The sequence below is a fragment of the Drosophila busckii genome, chromosome 2R (genome assembly GCF_011750605.1).
Source record: "Drosophila busckii strain San Diego stock center, stock number 13000-0081.31 chromosome 2R, ASM1175060v1, whole genome shotgun sequence".
In the NCBI taxonomy this organism is placed as follows: Eukaryota; Metazoa; Arthropoda; class Insecta; order Diptera; family Drosophilidae; genus Drosophila; species Drosophila busckii.
In genome coordinates, this window is record NC_046605.1 from 19,020,343 (window position 1) to 19,037,074 (window position 16,732).

The 16,732-nt window shown below is 42.0% G+C and overlaps 5 protein-coding genes across 6 annotated transcripts; 4 read left to right on the forward strand and 1 right to left on the reverse strand.

The window, feature by feature from the left end:
* The first annotated feature begins 1,914 nt into the window (after positions 1 to 1,914).
* Positions 1,915 to 4,225, forward strand: LOC108594706 (sodium channel protein Nach). Its single transcript, XM_017979846.1, has 6 exons — positions 1,915 to 2,105; positions 2,165 to 2,368; positions 2,426 to 3,162; positions 3,748 to 3,865; positions 3,922 to 4,031; positions 4,086 to 4,225. Exons 1-6 carry the CDS (start codon positions 1,915 to 1,917, stop codon positions 4,223 to 4,225), a joined length of 1,500 nt encoding a protein of 499 aa, XP_017835335.1.
* Positions 4,226 to 4,278: 53 nt separating this feature from the next.
* On the reverse strand, positions 4,279 to 5,856 carry LOC108595537 (WD repeat-containing protein 74). Its single transcript, XM_017980793.1, has 4 exons — positions 5,622 to 5,856; positions 4,856 to 5,565; positions 4,449 to 4,801; positions 4,279 to 4,387 (listed from the first exon to the last, which is right to left on the reverse strand). The coding sequence occupies exons 1-4, from the start codon at positions 5,707 to 5,709 to the stop codon at positions 4,279 to 4,281; spliced, it is 1,260 nt and encodes a 419-aa protein (XP_017836282.1). The 5' UTR covers positions 5,710 to 5,856.
* Positions 5,857 to 5,990: 134 nt separating this feature from the next.
* LOC108596779 (structural maintenance of chromosomes protein 2) lies at positions 5,991 to 10,223 on the forward strand. Its single transcript, XM_017982878.2, has 8 exons — positions 5,991 to 6,349; positions 6,410 to 6,721; positions 6,781 to 7,510; positions 7,567 to 7,994; positions 8,052 to 8,198; positions 8,260 to 8,382; positions 8,445 to 8,638; positions 8,693 to 10,223. The coding sequence occupies exons 1-8, from the start codon at positions 6,182 to 6,184 to the stop codon at positions 10,122 to 10,124; spliced, it is 3,534 nt and encodes a 1,177-aa protein (XP_017838367.1). The 5' UTR covers positions 5,991 to 6,181; the 3' UTR covers positions 10,125 to 10,223.
* Positions 10,224 to 10,423: 200 nt separating this feature from the next.
* LOC108596781 (adenylate cyclase, terminal-differentiation specific) lies at positions 10,424 to 13,207 on the forward strand. Of its 2 annotated transcripts, none has more exons than XM_017982881.1 (3): positions 10,424 to 10,558; positions 11,325 to 11,480; positions 11,535 to 13,206. In XM_017982881.1, exons 1-3 carry the CDS (start codon positions 10,556 to 10,558, stop codon positions 12,834 to 12,836), a joined length of 1,461 nt encoding a protein of 486 aa, XP_017838370.1. In that variant the 5' UTR covers positions 10,424 to 10,555; the 3' UTR covers positions 12,837 to 13,206. The 2 variants fall into 2 exon arrangements, with proteins under 2 accessions (XP_017838370.1, XP_017838371.1); XM_017982882.2 differs by lacking the exon at positions 10,424 to 10,558 and adding an exon at positions 11,254 to 11,272 and having other exon boundaries at positions 11,535 to 13,207.
* Positions 13,208 to 13,551: 344 nt separating this feature from the next.
* Positions 13,552 to 16,079, forward strand: LOC108596780 (sialin). Its single transcript, XM_017982880.1, has 7 exons — positions 13,552 to 13,717; positions 13,959 to 14,134; positions 14,194 to 14,439; positions 14,492 to 14,947; positions 15,007 to 15,139; positions 15,195 to 15,436; positions 15,498 to 16,079. Exons 1-7 carry the CDS (start codon positions 13,708 to 13,710, stop codon positions 15,720 to 15,722), a joined length of 1,488 nt encoding a protein of 495 aa, XP_017838369.1. The 5' UTR covers positions 13,552 to 13,707; the 3' UTR covers positions 15,723 to 16,079.
* Positions 16,080 to 16,732: the final 653 nt, after the last annotated feature.

Below are 16,732 nucleotides of genomic sequence, written 5' to 3' on the forward strand. Positions count from 1 at the left end.
TACAGTCTGTCTATGTTGGTATGTCTAGGTCTGCGTCTGTGTGTGTGTATGTTTAGTTTTGCGTGTGTGCGTATCACTCTTTTATGGCAGACGCGACTCGCGTAGTTTTTTTTTTTTTCAAGATAAAAAAAGACTACAAAATAAGTTGAAAGCATTTGCTTGGCATCTGCTTGGCTGCTGGGGCAGCTTAACATGTTTCGCCCACCCACACTTGGTCTGGTCTGGCCTGTCCTGGGCTGGCTTTCATTTAGTCGGCAAGGAATTAAAAGTTGCTCCTGCTGCGCAGTTTGCGTTCAACTTTTCGCTTGATTGCAGCGCGTGCTTGCGTTGCGTTAACATGTTGGTTGCTTATAGCCCAGGGTGTCTGAGCTATGTGTTTTTTAATAGTCGTGATTAGCATAAAGTAATTCAGCAGTCATATTTAATTAAAATTTAATCACAGCTGACTGTAAGCATGACTTGCATCCAATAAAGTCAACAGCTAATGCGGGCTTAAATCAACTGCAACTTTCTTTCTTTCTTCGTTTGTTTGTAGTTTCAGCTCCTGTGTCCAAACACAAACTTTTGATTTTTATTGCCAATGCTTAAGCGCTGAAGATTTGCAGAGCGAAAAGTTTTCGCTTCCACTGTTGGGAGGTCACTCGACTTCAGTTCAGGGCAAACTTAAACTATTGCCCAGCGTTCGCAGATCATTTAAACAGATACGCAAATCAGCGTCGTAATTTCACTTTCCAAATTGTTCCGAATGTGACTTTAAGTTATTTCAATTGCAAAAAACTTGCGTAAGAAGACGTAAAGTTTAGTTTATAAAGTATATAAATAATTAAGGTTGTAAGTTTTTGCAAGCAGTGCAATATTAAATTAAGAAAAAAAATTTAGTGCTAGATTTTGCTCTATTAAAATTGTATTCGAAAACTATGCTACACTTTTCTGATTTATTATTAAGTGGAATGCGATTTGTAGACATTTGAAAACATATGAAGGTAATATAGACTAATTATCAGGTTGACGACCTGAGTCGCCATAGCTTGTCCTCGAGCCTGCTTTTATGTAGAGTATAATTACTCTGCCTAATGGCAGCAACTAATATTCTTAACAGTAAAAATGCATCGCTACTAACTAGCAATTATTTATTTCCAAATATATACAGCCGACAGTAAAAGTAAATGTTTACACATATTATAAGTATTTGAAATTAAAGATTTATATTTAATGCGAATGTTTAATTTACTGATTAAATTATCAAGCTAATGTAATACACCCTGAATATGCAAGTATATATTTAATTAAGTCAGGAAATAAGCCATCAACCTTACCTGTTCACCTGGTACAGCCAACGTAAATGAAAATAAAGGATTTTAGTATACAAATTAATAATATGCTGCTTAACCTTATGCGTAGTATTTGCTTAAGTGTGTTTAGTTAAAGGTGTTCAGTTCGTTTGTTGTCCAAAAAACCACAAACATTAGGGTGGATCAATGTGAGCGGCAAATAAAATGTATACAGTATTTGCCGATTTTCAAAGTAAACTTATGAATCTTTGATTGTTAGGTAAGCATAATAGTAATTAAGTTTACTAGATTTTTTTTGAATCGGAAATATTTATCCAGGAATTCATTGTAAATAATTGTAGATAAAATAATAATCTATGGCAAATGCTAGGAAACTATAGAAACTATTGCTTTAAACTATTCGCATACCATTTTGTAGCTATAAAATTGAGCCACCCTAATAACCATATAGTTAATGCACCACAACTTACAAACTTGAAGAGACTGAAACAAATTAGGCGGACAATTAGCTCATAATTAGCACTAAAAGTTGGCCAGCAGTCATTAACAGCAAGAGGGTCCTGGGCCGCGTGCCTATAAAAGACGTGCGACATGCGGCAGCAATTGCTACAACGCTTGCAACATGGTTATTGTGACAAAGTGGCCGTCAAACGGCGGCGCCAGCTCGTTAACAGCTTGGCAACGTGTGCTCCACAAATGCAGGAGTCAACCTCTGTGGCTGGCGATAGGCAACACCTTCTGGGAATATACGCAGCGCACGAAGTTGAGCGGCATGTGGCTGCTGCGCCGCAATCGCACACACGGCGTGTCCAGGTGAGTGGCAGTGAGTCAACAACAGTTGGAGTGGGGCGGGCTCTAAGACTGAATTCCAGATTTATTTGGTCGGCGGTGTTGCTGGATTTGCTGCTGCTAAGCATTTATTTGACGCTGCTGCTGTGGCTAAAGTTCTATTCGTATCCCATACTAAACACCATATCCAATGATCTGTCTATAACGGACGTAGCCTTTCCAGGCGTCACAATATGCAGCCCCAAGGTGGTGAACAAGGAACGTGTGGCTCGGTACGTGCGCACGCTGTAAGTTGTCACAGATGGGCAATGTAAATAAATAAATTTCCAATATTTAACGCGCAGCAACATTCCGCCGGAATATGACATAGATGCAGTGGCGGATGGCTTTGAATTTCTCAATGCCTTTACGGATCAAAGCTTTGTGGCGCCGTCACATGACAGCTACAAGGCTACGGACGCTGTGCTGGAGCTGAACAATGTTAGTTTGTGGGAGGCAGCAATGGCTGTCAGTCCGGGCTGTGCGGACTTTGTGAAGCGTTGCTTTTGGGGCTACGATGAGTTTGCCTGCAACCAGAGTCACGAGTACTTGTCATTTATACCCACGACTGCTTTTCTCGGCCCCTGCTGCAGCTTCAACTATAATCCACGTAATGCAAGCTTTGTGCCCTTTTCGGCCAACATCTTTGGCATGGATGGCGGCCTCACCTTCATTGGCGCCGAGGGCTCTGAACGTGATTTGAGCACTGGCCTTATTGTGCTTGTGCACCATCCGATGGACTATGTAACTGAGACAGCCGCATCTGTCACCATTACCGCCCGCTCCGAGAGCTTTTTAGAGGTCTCGCCCACCGTACAGAGCTCCTCTACGGAGGTGCTTGAGCTTCCCGAAAACAAACGTGATTGCCTTATATCCAACGACCTGAAGCTGCGCAACTATCGACAGGCTGCCTGCTTTCTATCCTGCCAGACTGCAGCTATAACCAAACAATGTGGTTGCCATCCCTATTTGCTGCCCATTGCCGGTGAAGCGTCCACCGAATGCAATCTCAACGATACCTTCTGCTATGCCAGCAACTATGGTAAGCATCGTCACGCCATGCACTCGATTTAAAATGCACATTAAATATTCCATATAGGTAAGTACATGAAGCACTCACTCATTGCTGCTTGAGCAGCTTAGAGTTCGCCCATTAAGTTGCTTAAATATGCGCCCATGTGAGCTTGTGGTTAAGTGTTAAGACTCCATGAGCAGGTGGGTGAATTTTAAATGGCACCCAAATTAAATTTATGCATATTCATGCTTGCTTTTTGGTAATTTAGCCGCACATAATTAGTTGTGCAGTGCTTGTGAAACTGTATATTTGGTATTTATGTTGATTTAGCCGAAGATAGTTCTTGCACTGCTTGTAAAACTGTTGAGATGTTCGCTTTGATACCTAAAAAGATAATTTAAAATTTAAAAAAAGCAAAGATAGTTTTTACTAAATTAACTCATAACTTCTGTTACGTTCAAAGCTTACCAAACTGCAGACACCACCGTTTCTTACGCACGCAAATAAATCTTAATAAGCTAACAAATGTATTTAAGTTATATTTAAAATGTAGCATATTTAGCTAAACAATTCCTGTAAGTTTTGACATAATTATGTTTACTCCCACTGCAGATAATTTCAAGAGCGTCCGTTGCGACCATTGCCTGCCAAACTGCTACGACGTTACATACTCAACGCTCTCCTACAAAACGGACCTTAATTTGCATCAGTTCTCAGTTAGCAATTTCTAGCAAGTGTTCTTAACAAATATAGTTTAAATGAAATACTAATTGAGCAACGTTTTAGCTCGCAGGAGTTGCTTAACAATGATAGCTTTGTATTGCGCGTCTATTTGGCAAAACAGGTGGTCCCTGTTATAACCAAAGTAACTGTCATGAATTGGATTGGCTTGCTATGTAAGTAAACTCTTCTTCAATAAGCATCCAGCACTTTCAACACTTTATTTGCAGCTGATTTGGGTGGTATTTTCAATCTCTGCCTGGGCCTCAGCATGATATCCGTTGTGGAGTTTTTCTACTACTGCACATTTCGATTTTACAAACACTATCAGCTACAAAAGTTGCTGCGGCTTAAGCAAGCCTGGAATTAAACAGGTTTATATCTTTAACAATTTTAATGTAAAATCCTATTATACAGCGTGTATTAATTATTTGTTTGTTTTTTCTTTTTTGTTTTCTGCGTTTGCTTGGCTGCTTTGCGTTTTAATGCTGCTGGATTGGGCTGCAATTCAGCTTCTTCTTCGCTATCATCACTGTGGAAACGAAATAGTTTTGTTTTTTGCCTCAACACATTTCAATTAATTAAACACTTACCCAACTGTTGCCATTTGATCAAACAGATCCTCATACTCAGCATCGTGTGGAGTTTCCTTAAGCTTGCTTTTGTTTTTCTGCTGCACTTGCGTTTGCACTGCCTCTTCATTCTCTTCTTCGTCGCTGGCAGTTTGTTGTGCCGCCGCTGGTCTTATGAGCACCTTGGTTGCCTTCGATTTGACATAACACTGATACAGCAGCACTGTGGATTGCGTTTCATGCACACGCACATAGCGATCGAGACTAGCGGAGCTCAGATATTTGCCCGTTTCATCCAAGTGCAAGTCACTAATGCCGCCTGTAAAACCCTTATAGGTGTGCACGTGCGTCTTCATCCGACGTGTGTCAAAAGCCTGTTTGGATATTATAGTTAAGCTCATTTTTACAAGATATTGAATAGCACTTACCTTCAGAACACCCATTGTGGTGCCCGTATAAATATAATTTTCATGCGCTATTAGTGCAGCAAAGCTCATGCCGTGCTCTTCGCTGGCAAAGTGAGTTACAGGTCGTCGCTGCTTGCGCGTATCATACAAACGTACATAACCATGGCGCGAGCATGTAGCCAAGACATGAGGATTGTCCATAAAACCAATATCGCTATCCCACACGGGCACCTCCAGCTGCAGATAATCGTTGGGCAAGTTTTTGGAACTAAATATTTGCTTGCCATCGGCACTTAAATCGTAGACTTTAAGATTATTTTGACGCGCCTTGCCACCGGTTGCCACTATATGTGGGGCTGCGCTGCACTGTCGGAGATGTTCCATTTGGTCACCTGTGCTAATGACAACGGGCTCTTGTGTCTCGTCACTGCTTGCCACATCAAGCGCCATTGTCTGTATTTGGCCATTGCCAATGCCAGCAATAATGTTGTTATTGTACTGAGCTAGACCTACAATAGGCGCTGCGCTAAAAGCAATTTGACGTGTGTTGAGGCCACCACTTAAGCCAATCGTGTGCAGCTCAGCTATATTCTTAGCGCGGCCAAGCAGAATTTCGGTTTGCTCCTCATTGCCAAAACCCAAGGCAGTAACACGCGATTCCTTGTCCAATGCAGTTATATCGCTGAGATTAGACTGTGCATGTGGATTTTTCTCTGCCGCCGGTAGCAAATCTATTAAGAAGAAGATACTTTTGTTTAAGCAGATTCAATGGTTATTTCATACTTACGCTTAAATGAGCCAGTGTGCGTTCCCACATATAATTCATGTTTGGCTGTATAGTTGACATGTTTGATATTCGCTGTAGTCCACTTCATCTTGTTGATTTGCCGCGTAACTTATTTTTATCAATAAAAACAATTTTTAACGCGGAGCAAATAGCAAAACAAACTCAACACGTGCAGCGCCAAATACGTGCGAAAGAGACGGGCAATTTTATTTTGTTTTTTTTCGAAAGACGGTCACACTTAGAATCTAATTGTCTTCGTATCTTGTGAATGTCTAGTTGCTATCGATACCAACATTCCCACCTTTTGCACAATTTGTCAAAAAACACAAGCAAAAAATAAAGTATATAAAGCAGTAGTCAAAAAACAACTATTAAAGCATCAAGCTTTAATTCTCTTTTCTTAAATGTGCCACTAAAATAATATGCGCCGATTGCAGCGTCATCCGTCAAACATCTCGATATATGTATGTTCATCATCACACTGTCATCACTGATTTTAGAGATTTAAACCAAAAAGGACGCCACCAAAAAAGCTGCGAACTGAATGTTTAAAGAGTAAAATGTACGTAAAAAAGCTGGTGCTGGATGGCTTCAAGTCATACGGCAAACGCACCGAGATCGAAGGCTTCGACCAAGAGTTTACCGCAATCACAGGTCTCAATGGTTCGGGAAAATCAAACATCTTGGATTCCATTTGTTTTGTGCTTGGCATCAGTAATTTACAAAATGTATGTAACGGCATTTGCAATTGTTAGCTGTGTTATTAGTTAATATAACATCAATTTTAGGTGCGAGCGTCTGCATTGCAAGATCTGGTTTACAAAAATGGACAGGCTGGTATAACAAAAGCAACCGTAACAATTGTTTTTGACAATACAAATGCGGATCAGTGCCCGCCGGGTTATGAGAAATGCCGCGAAATTTCAGTAACGCGCCAAGTTGTTGTTGGTGGCAAGAACAAATTTCTCATAAATGGCAAACTGGTGCAGAACAAAAAAGTGCAGGATTTCTTTTGCTCTATGCAACTGAATGTAAACAATCCCAACTTCTTGATAATGCAAGGCAAGATTCAACAGGTGCTCAACATGAAGCCCAAGGAGGTAACTATAAGAATAACTTTTGCTTTAAATTATTACAACAGGGCAACATATCATCGTAGATTTTGTCGATGATTGAAGAGGCTGCCGGCACAAGCCTGTACAAAACGAAGCGCGATGCGAGTAAAAACTATATAGAGAAAAAAGAAAGCAAAGTGCGTGAGACGAGTGTCTTGTTGGAAGAGGACGTCTTGCCTAAACTGGATAAGTTACGCAAAGAGCGCAGCGCTTATCAGGAATACCAAAAGACATGTCGGGACATTGAGTTCCTCACGCGCATCCATATATCAGCTAGATATCTGAAATTATGTGACGCGCTGCAGTCGGTGGCAAGCAATGAGCAAAAGATAGAAAATCGAATTGCCACTTGCCGCACAACGCACGCAAAGAATCTCGAGGAAGTGGAACGTATTGAGGTAACAGTGAACGAAATTCAACAAAAGATCGATGCTGAAATGGGCGGCTCCTTAAAAGCAATGGAGGAGGAGCTAACAGCCAAGCGATTGGCTGAGGCAACTGCATCGGGCAGTCTAAAAGCAGCTAAGGGCACCATAGAGCAGGATCAAAAGAAAATAAATCAGGTGGCCAAAAATATAGCTGAAGACACGCGTGCTTTGCGAAAGAAAGAAGAAGCCATGTCAAAGGTAGAAGGCGAATTCCAGGGTCTTAAAGATGCAGATGCGAATGATGCTAAGGCGTATGCAGATGCACAGAGAAAATATGAAGCTGTTTCACAAGGTTTATCAACCAATGACGATGGACAAGCATGTACACTGCAGGAGCAGCTAATAGGTAAGTGCAATATAAATAAAATGTGACATATTTATCAAGCTTGAAATCCTACACAGACGCCAAGCAACAACTGAGTGAGGCGCAGACTACAATCAAAACATCTGAGTTAGAGCTCCGTCATACACGCAATGTGCTTAAGCAAAAGGAAAACGAAACTCAAACCAATGATGCGGCTTATACCAAGGATAAGAACTTGCTTGATCACCTAGATGTTGAAATTAAAAGTCTAGATTCGCAAATGCAGCGCCTCAATTATGAAGGCGGTCAGTTTGAGGAGCTGAAAGAGCGTCGCCAACATTTGCATAATGAAGTGCGCCAAATGACGCGTGAGCTGGAACGTCACAATGTTTCGCGCTTTCAACTGCAGTATCAAGATCCGGAACCAAATTTTGATCGAAGGAAAGTGCGCGGCATGGTGGGCAAATTGTTTAAGGTTAAAGATATGCGATACTCCATGGCGCTAATGATGGCAGCCAGCGGCGGTGTAAGTTTTTAAAAAATTCACAACTATTCACTTTACCAACTAAAATGTATGTTGTAGTTGTACAGCTTTGTCACCGACGATGATGTGACGAGCAAGAAAATTATACAAAAAGGACAACTACAGCGTCGCGTTACTATAATTCCCATCAACAAGATTAGTTCACGGCAAGTTGACCCAAGGTCCATTGAATATGCAAAGTCTACTGTGAGTTTTTTATTTTTTTTACGTATTTTTCTTTTATATATAAATATTATAATAATTACAGTATGGTCATGACAATGTGGAGTCAGCAATGTCACTCATAGAATACGATCGGTACTTAGAACCTGTTATGCAATATGTATTTGGCAGCACGCTGGTTTGCAAAGATTTGCAAGTGGCCAAAGGGGTCGGTATAACATTCGAACATTGCTTAAAAATTTCAAATAACTTTAAAATCTAATTTAACAGCTCAGCACCGATAGAAATCTTAACGGACGTTATGTCACATTAGAAGGTGATGTTGTTGAATCCAGTGGCACGCTTTCTGGCGGTGCTGCACCTAAGGGTGCTAACGTGCTCGAAGAATTGTATACAATCAACGTTCTGGAATTACGAATAAAAGAGAAAATGGCTGAGCTAAAGCAAGTGGATCTGGAGATTGCGTAAGTTGTAGTACGAAATATTGCAACATTTTATTAAATTATTTATGTTTGCAGTGCCATTGAGAAAGTGGCTCACAATTATAACAAGTTAAAGGAGGCACTGGATCTGCGTCAGTATGAACATTCTATGTGCAAAGGTCGTCTAGCACATACCGCCTTTCAGCAACAGCAGCAGGAAATTGAGGAACTGAGGGAGAAAGTCCATACCTTGGAGCAACAAAATACTGAAGCGCGTGAGAAGCAAAAGAAGTCACAAGCCAAGGTTAAAGAAGTTGAAGAAAAGTTGACCGATGCCAAGGGATATCGCGAGCGCGAGCTAAAAGCGGTGGGCAACGAGATGAAGTCCGCAAAACAGAAAGCTGAAAAATCACGCGCAGATTGGAAAAAACGCGAACAAGAGTTTGAGACGCTGCAACTCGAAATCACTGAACTTCAAAAGAGTATAGAGACAGCCACGCAACAGCATCAGGAAATGGTAGACGGACTTGAAAAATACAAAGCAGACTTAGATTCACTGCAGCAGAACAGTTCTAGCGCAGCTACAGATGTAGCTAAATTAGAGCGTGCTATTAAATCGCAGAAAGATGCCTTGAACGATCAAAACAAGGAAATGCGGAATCTTTTAGGTAAAAAGGATAAAATGTTAAAGCAAAACCAGGATATTGAGCTAGAAGTCAAAAAGAAAGAGAATGAAATGACAAAAATTAGCGCAGAGGCAAATGAGTCCAAGAAACGTATGGAGGCACTGGAGACCAAGTATCCCTGGATACCGGAGGAGAAGAAAGCTTTCGGCATGAAGAACACGCGCTATGATTACAGCAAAGAAGATCCTGTTGAGGCCGGCAACAAATTGTCCAAAATGCAGGAGAAGAAGGAGAAAATGGAGCGTACGCTTAATATGAATGCTATGCAGACATTGCAACGCGAAGAAGAGAATTATAATGAAACGATGAAACGTCGTCAGATTGCAGCCTCTGACAAAGAGAAATTGAAACGGATTATTATAAAATTTGATGAGGATGAACAAGTTCAGGTGACCCGTGCCTGGCAGGCAGTGACGGAAAACTTTAGCGGCATATTTAGCACACTGTTGCCGGGAGCTCAAGCGTTACTTAATCCCGTTAAAACCAACGGTGTCCTCAATGGTCTGGAAATAAAAGTGGGCTTTAATGGTATCTTTAAGGAAAGCTTGGGCGAACTGTCTGGCGGTCAAAAGTCCCTAGTGGCTTTATCACTTGTCTTAGCCATGTTAAAGTTTTCCCCAGCTCCGCTATACATTCTTGACGAGGTGGACGCCGCCCTCGATATGTCACATACTCAAAATATTGGCAACATGCTTAAACAACATTTCCGCAACTCACAATTTCTCATAGTGTCTCTAAAGGATGGCCTCTTTAATCATGCTAACGTATTGTTTCGCACTCAATTTGTCGAAGGTGTATCAACAATTTCTCGTACTGTAGGCAGACCCGCTCCCAAGCGATAGTATTGCTTCATATTTTCAAAAATAACATATTTACCAGTTTTCTTAATATTAAGTTGAAAATTTGCGTTTATTTTTATGTAGCCCGTTTAAATGTTCGTATTCTAAAATCAATTCATTGTATTTTCACTTGTTTCAAGTAATAAAAAAATAATTTTTTGTAATTACTACACGCATATTTGTTTGAATTTTGTTAAAATTACATTTTTTTCAGGGCTGCTGCACTTTGTGACCAACCCACTGTCATCCTGTGTAGGCAATTTGTATATTTTGGCCCATTCTGGCAACACTGGCCAAATACAAGCGACTACGACAATGTTGAAGGGGAACTGTTGTGAAAAATTAATTAAAAGTGCTTTATCTGAATATTAAAATAGACAAGCAACATTATCAACATTTCCAGCCAACGCAGATTCCTAAATAAACTCGTCAACATGGTAAGCAGGTGCAGCTGCATGAATAATAGTGAACAAAAACCAAAATCTACAATCAAGTGCGCGTGTGTTTGTGTGTGCGTCTGGTCTATAGTACGAAATTCTTTGGTTTCTATACACCACTGCTCTAGTCTAAGACCCTGTGAATACGGAAACAACTGGGGATCATACTCATGATTACAACTGACGCTATTATTATAAATGTTTTTCTAATCAGCTTGTTGATGGCTACAATTGGATTAAAGAGTTGCAAAGTTGCATGCTAATGAAACAATAAGTTTGGGATGTGTGTTTTTCAAAGTTTCAAAGCCGGCTAATATAATCCACGAGAAACTCTGATTTGAATATGTTTGTGTATTCAACGTACCATAAGCCTTATAATGTTTACAAATGTGTAAACAATTACTGGCACTAGCATCTAATTGTATTCGTAAAAATTGTGCAACTGTGAGTGTTCTAAAATTCAAAACTCTAAAAAATTATAAAATCGATTACAAAAGCTCAAACAACAACAATATTTTTTGCCTAAGCTAAGTTAAAAGTTAAATTAAAAATTGCATTGTTAGAACAAAGTGATTTGTTGATTCGTACAGAGCTGCCAGACAGAACAAGGAAAACAGCTGTTTTATGCCATAAACTTAGTTGTACTTGAAACAAAGGCGTAGAGCCTTGTTTTTATAAAGGGTGAAATACACAAAATTCAAGTGTATTGGAACGGTAATCCGTAATTTTTATTTTGAATTTAACTAAATTAATTTGTTTATTGCAGGATCGAGTAACAAAGCCGCAAAAGAAAATGCTCATAACGCTTTTGCGGGAGACTAAGTACATGGAGGGCAAGAAAGAGAAGGAATGGTACTGGGAGAAAATCCAAGCGGCATTGAACACAATTGGTCCCAAGAAGACTATAATACAATGGAAAAAGGTATATAAGCTACATATATCGATGAACTTAAAATAATAAATATTTTAATTGTAGTGTTGGCGTGATATGCGCTTGACGACCAGAAAGAAATTAGCCGAGCTTAAGCGCTGCCAGTTGTCCGGTGGTTCCCCGCCTCCAGGCATTGAATTAAACCAAGAGGACAATGACATTATAGACATAGTCGGCACTGAATACTTTTACGAGGAAATGAACGGCGAGCTTAAGCCGGAGAATTTCATGACAGGCTTTGACTATGTTCCGGAGCACTTTTGCGATGCCATACTAACAGCTGCTGCAGGTCAGCAGCAACAGCACATGCAGCATGCAAAGGATCCGCAGTCGCACAGTGGCCAGCAGCCACAGGATCATCATGCTAACGATAACGAAACAAATGATGCACCTGGCTCGTCCAATGGTGGCTCCTATCAGGGTCAGAATGTTAGCCAGCTGCAGGCGCACAACGGCGCTGGCGAGCATAGCAATAGCAATGGCACTCAATCGCATGCAGGAATAGCACAGCACCCTGCGTTTCATGGTGGACTGCATCCACATCTGTTGCGGCGTCAGCACAGCAATGTGCCCGTCCAGCGCGAGTCGGCATTTGAGGAGAAACTGCTGCAATTTATGCAGGATGCGTTTCCCAAGAAAAGTAAAAAGCGCAAGCAGCGCGATCCCGACAAGCTATTCCTGCTATCGCTGTACGAGGAGATAAAGCGTGTGCCAGAGGAAATACGCCTGGATGTGAAGTCGGAACTCATGCAGATCTTAAAAAAGTACCAAAAGAAGTCGCCTGTCAAGGCGGAAAAGTCATCAAGCTCCAGCTCCACCGTAAGCAAGACAAGCAGTAACAGCAGCAGCAGCTCATCCACAGCAACGGCGCATTTATCTCATAGCATGTATCAGCTACAAAAGAAATACGACAAGGGCGAAAAGGAGAGTTCGCCACAGTCCCAGGTCGACCCAGTGCCGCTGCATGCCTCACAGCAGCTGCCACTGTTTCAGCTGCACAAAAAGTACGACGAGAGCGTCGAAAAGGTACATCAGCAACAGCAACAACAACAACAGCAGCAGTCCGATCAACGCAAACTGGAAGCTGCACATCAGCAGCAGCATACTGCACACCAGCAGCCGCCACCGCCGCCCAATGAGCATCTACATCATGCGCAAATGGCGCCCAATATTATGTTCCCACTGCCGCATCACGCACATAACCCGCATCAGCAGCAACAGCAGCAGCAGCATCCGCATCAGCAGCAATCGCAACAGCATCACCCGCCAACGATCTTTGGCAGCGCTACCAGCGCAGCTACCATGAGCACAGACCGGCCGGCCATGTCGTACGAGAACGTTGGATGAATGTTGAGCCGTCTGTGGGAAGCCACCTGTGGCGCTGTAACCCACGACGGCAGACGTGCAACGCCACTGTTAGAAAGCAGCAGCAACTAGGAAACCCCCTCGCCCCCTCAGCTCGCAGCTGTGTGCAAATATTGTTTCAAACATTAGGTTTTACTCATACTTTTCTCTAACTCTAATGATAGTTTTAACGTGTAGACAAGAATGGATCTTCATGTACTGTATGCCGCGGCAGTTGACCGGGCAACAATTAAAATTGATAAAATTTAACACGCTCATTGTTTGCCTACAAAGAAAACCAAAACAATAACAAGTATTAGAAAAAAGTTGGTAGTGGCCGAACTTGTTATACACTTTGAACGCAGCTTTAAGATTAAAATAATGTAAACTACTTGACTTGACTTGACAAATTTGATTTACCCTAGGGTCTTGTCACACTTTTTAAAGTGTGCGAAAATTGTAATTTGTTTGGATAACAGTGCTATGAACTGTCGTAAAGGTATTACACGAAATATGTGTAAAGATTTGATGTCTAGCTTAACTTTTGACGTGTGTGTGTGTGTGGGTGTGTGTGTTTATCAGAGATCGCTAAACGTCGGCTGGCGAGCACGAGCTCGTCACGGCATCACACATATCTTAATCTCATATAATAAACGAACAAGATTACGAGCACAATAAGCAGATCATAGTGCTCCAAGCGCCGACACAAGATGGGCACTTATCAGTTGCATGGGATGTGGATGGCAGTGCAGATGAAACGTTTGACTTGCTGCTAGCTGGGCCTGCTGGCCGTATCTCTAGTCATAGTTGCAACTAGTGAAAGTAAATAGAAAAAAAAAAACTGAAGTCAAGAACAACAGCTGAAGCAGTCAATATGGCTAACGGTAAAGCTATAACTATTTTCAAGTTTAAGTTTAAGTTTGGTGCGTGTGTTTTGAGATGATCTGGTTCAAGATCCAACTGGTAAATAACCACAAGCTGCCTTCGTTGTCGTTGTCGCGGTTTGCGACATTTCCATGCACACACATGTCTAGAGAGCTAGAGCTACGTTAATGGGCCTCATCAAGCCTCATCAGAGGTGTCGCATTGTTTTTCTGTTATAAATGATTTGAATTCTTTTTGCAGTCGAGGCACGCACAGTGCTTTGGTATATGACTTTCATAGGATTTATAGTCAACTATATGATACGAATTAATCTGAACATAACCATTGTGGACATGATTGCGACGAAAGCAGCAGACAATGCCACAGCGCTGCCTAAGCCGTATACGCTGGAACGCCAGCTGCTTGACTGGGCTGAGGTAAGACTCTTTCGAACAACAGTGCGTATGCATAATGTGAACTTGACTTTCTCTTGCAGCTTGACTATGAGCAGAACGGCTTTAGCTGGAACCAAAAGGAGCAGAGCAATCTGCTGGGCTCCTTTTTCTGGCTGCACTGGTGTCTGCAGCTGCCCGGCGGCATACTGGCTCGCAAATATGGCACCAAGCTCATATTTGGCCTCTCCAATGGCATTGGCGTGCTCTGCTGCTTCTTCATACCCATTGTCTCCTATTGGAGCTACAGCGCGCTGCTTTGGCTGCGCGTATTTCAGGGACTAATAACGGTAAGTTTAATTGTTTATAACAAAAGAATTCATTTAACTTGAGTTGGTACAGGGTGGCGCCTGGCCTTCGATGCATGTGCTGACTGCCAAGTGGATTCCACCCAATGAGCGCAGCAAGTTTGTCAGCGCCTACTTGGGCAGCTCGGTGGGCGTGGCGCTGTTTTATCCTATATTCGGCTACATCATAGCCTGGAGCAGCTGGGAATGGGTTTACTATGTGTGCGGCATTGTCGGCACACTTTGGTACATTGCCTGGCAGTTTCTAGTCTACAACAGTCCAGCAGAGCATCCACGCATAGCGCAGTATGAGCAGCGCTATATAGAGAAGTCATTAGGCGCCTCGGTGGGGAGCAGCAAGCCGGGACCTACGCCTTGGCGAGAAATTGCTTTATCGCGTCCTGTATGGATGAACGTTGTGGCACAGTGGGGCGGCATTTGGGGCTTGTTTACATTGATGACACAGGCGCCAACATACTTCCGACTTATACATCACTGGAACATAAGAGCGGTGAGTAGCAAGCTGGCAGTTGCCGCTTAAGCCTTTTACTAAAGTATTTATACTTGCAGACGGGTTTCCTTTCGGGTCTGCCACATCTAATGCGCATGCTGTTCGCCTACATCTTCTCCATGCTGGCTGACTATCTATTGCGCACGGATCGTCTGAGTCGCACCAATGTGCGCAAGCTGGCCACCTTCATATGTAAGTCAAGCTTAAAATCTACTGTGATTATAGCTCAAGTTTAAATCTTTTACAGGCTGCGTTGTCAAGGGTGGCGTTGTCCTTGGGCTGGCCTACTTTGGCTATAATGCAACGGCGGCCATTGTGCTTGTTACAGTGGCGACAATGTTTCATGGCGCTGTGTCGTCAGGTCCGCTGGCTTCAATGGTGGATCTGTCGCCTAACTATGCAGGCATTGTGTTGGGCGTTGGCGGCATGGTGGGCTGCATGCCCGGATTTATATCGCCCTACATTGTAGGCGTGCTAACTCAGAACAATGTATTTTTAAGCTTTCAATCTATACAAAGTTTCCACTTGACTGTTGACTCTGTCTTTTTAGCAAACACTCGAGGCCTGGAAGAATGTGTTTATAATCTGTGCTGGCATGTTGATTGGCAGCGGCGTGCTCTATGTGCTCTTCTCCGAGTCCCAGCTGCAGTCTTGGAACAGCGGTGTGCCAGCTTCAACCGCCGATGTGGCGTTGGAGGAGAAGCAACCTCTGCAAAGCTTGCCTGAGCTGCAGTCCAGTGCGGCGCCTAAGTCCAAGTCGCAGGCGACTACGTAGCTACTTTGGTTGCCGACTGGCTGTCAGATTTATTGGCGTAAGTCCACATTAGTTATAGCCACAATGTGTCGCCGTCGGCTGATAAGAGCTGCCAAAGCAAAAACAAAGCTATCAACGGCTATTTGCACATAGCTTTGAATTTCCTACATTTATTCATTAATATATGTATTAGCATTTGTGAATAATTAATCTTAGCTGTATGTAACCTCAATTAACGCTTCATCATCGCGGAAGCCTTCAGACTTGTTTATGAACATTTCATCACATCGTAAAAGTAATTCGCAACAATAATGTACTTTTGTTTATATTTCGAAATACTTTCGTTACAATCTTTGTCTTTGTGGTGAGAAAAAAATTATGAATTCAAATAATAGAATTACATTTATAAAATAATGAAACTTAATAAAGTTGAGAACTAAAACTAACTAAAAATATTAAATTATAATTTCAGATCATTATGCACAAATATTCAAAATATCAAATGGTAATTCTAATTTACGAGCTTCCAATCAAGAAGAGTAAAGAGTTTATTTGCAATTGATAATAGGGGAGTAAGTCCATCCCATCTATCATTGCTGTGAAGGAATTGCTGAGACAACCAATAGAGAACTTCAGTTAATAATTGCAATTTAAATCAAAGCTGATTGAAGCGTAAAATGGTTTTTGCCCGTAGCCGCTCTCATTACTCATACCACAAGGTATCCAGAGAGAAACAGACTGAGAGACAGTCAGACAGAGCGACAGTGGGGCAAACGCATCGACCTTTTGGCTGGCAATTTGGTTTTGTGATTTGAAGCCATCTTTGAGTTATAAATGTATTTTGGCTTTATTTCTTGCATTTCACTTCATTGGCATCCATTGCGGATTGCACTCCAGGGAGTCGTAGCAGCCACTGGCCATCGCCTCCCTCTCTCTCTTTCTCTTTCGCTGCTAATCCAGTCAATGGTCTTGTCACTTGAGCTTAGGCGTAAAAATGCGCTGATAGAGATTAATTGGTTTCCCGTTACATA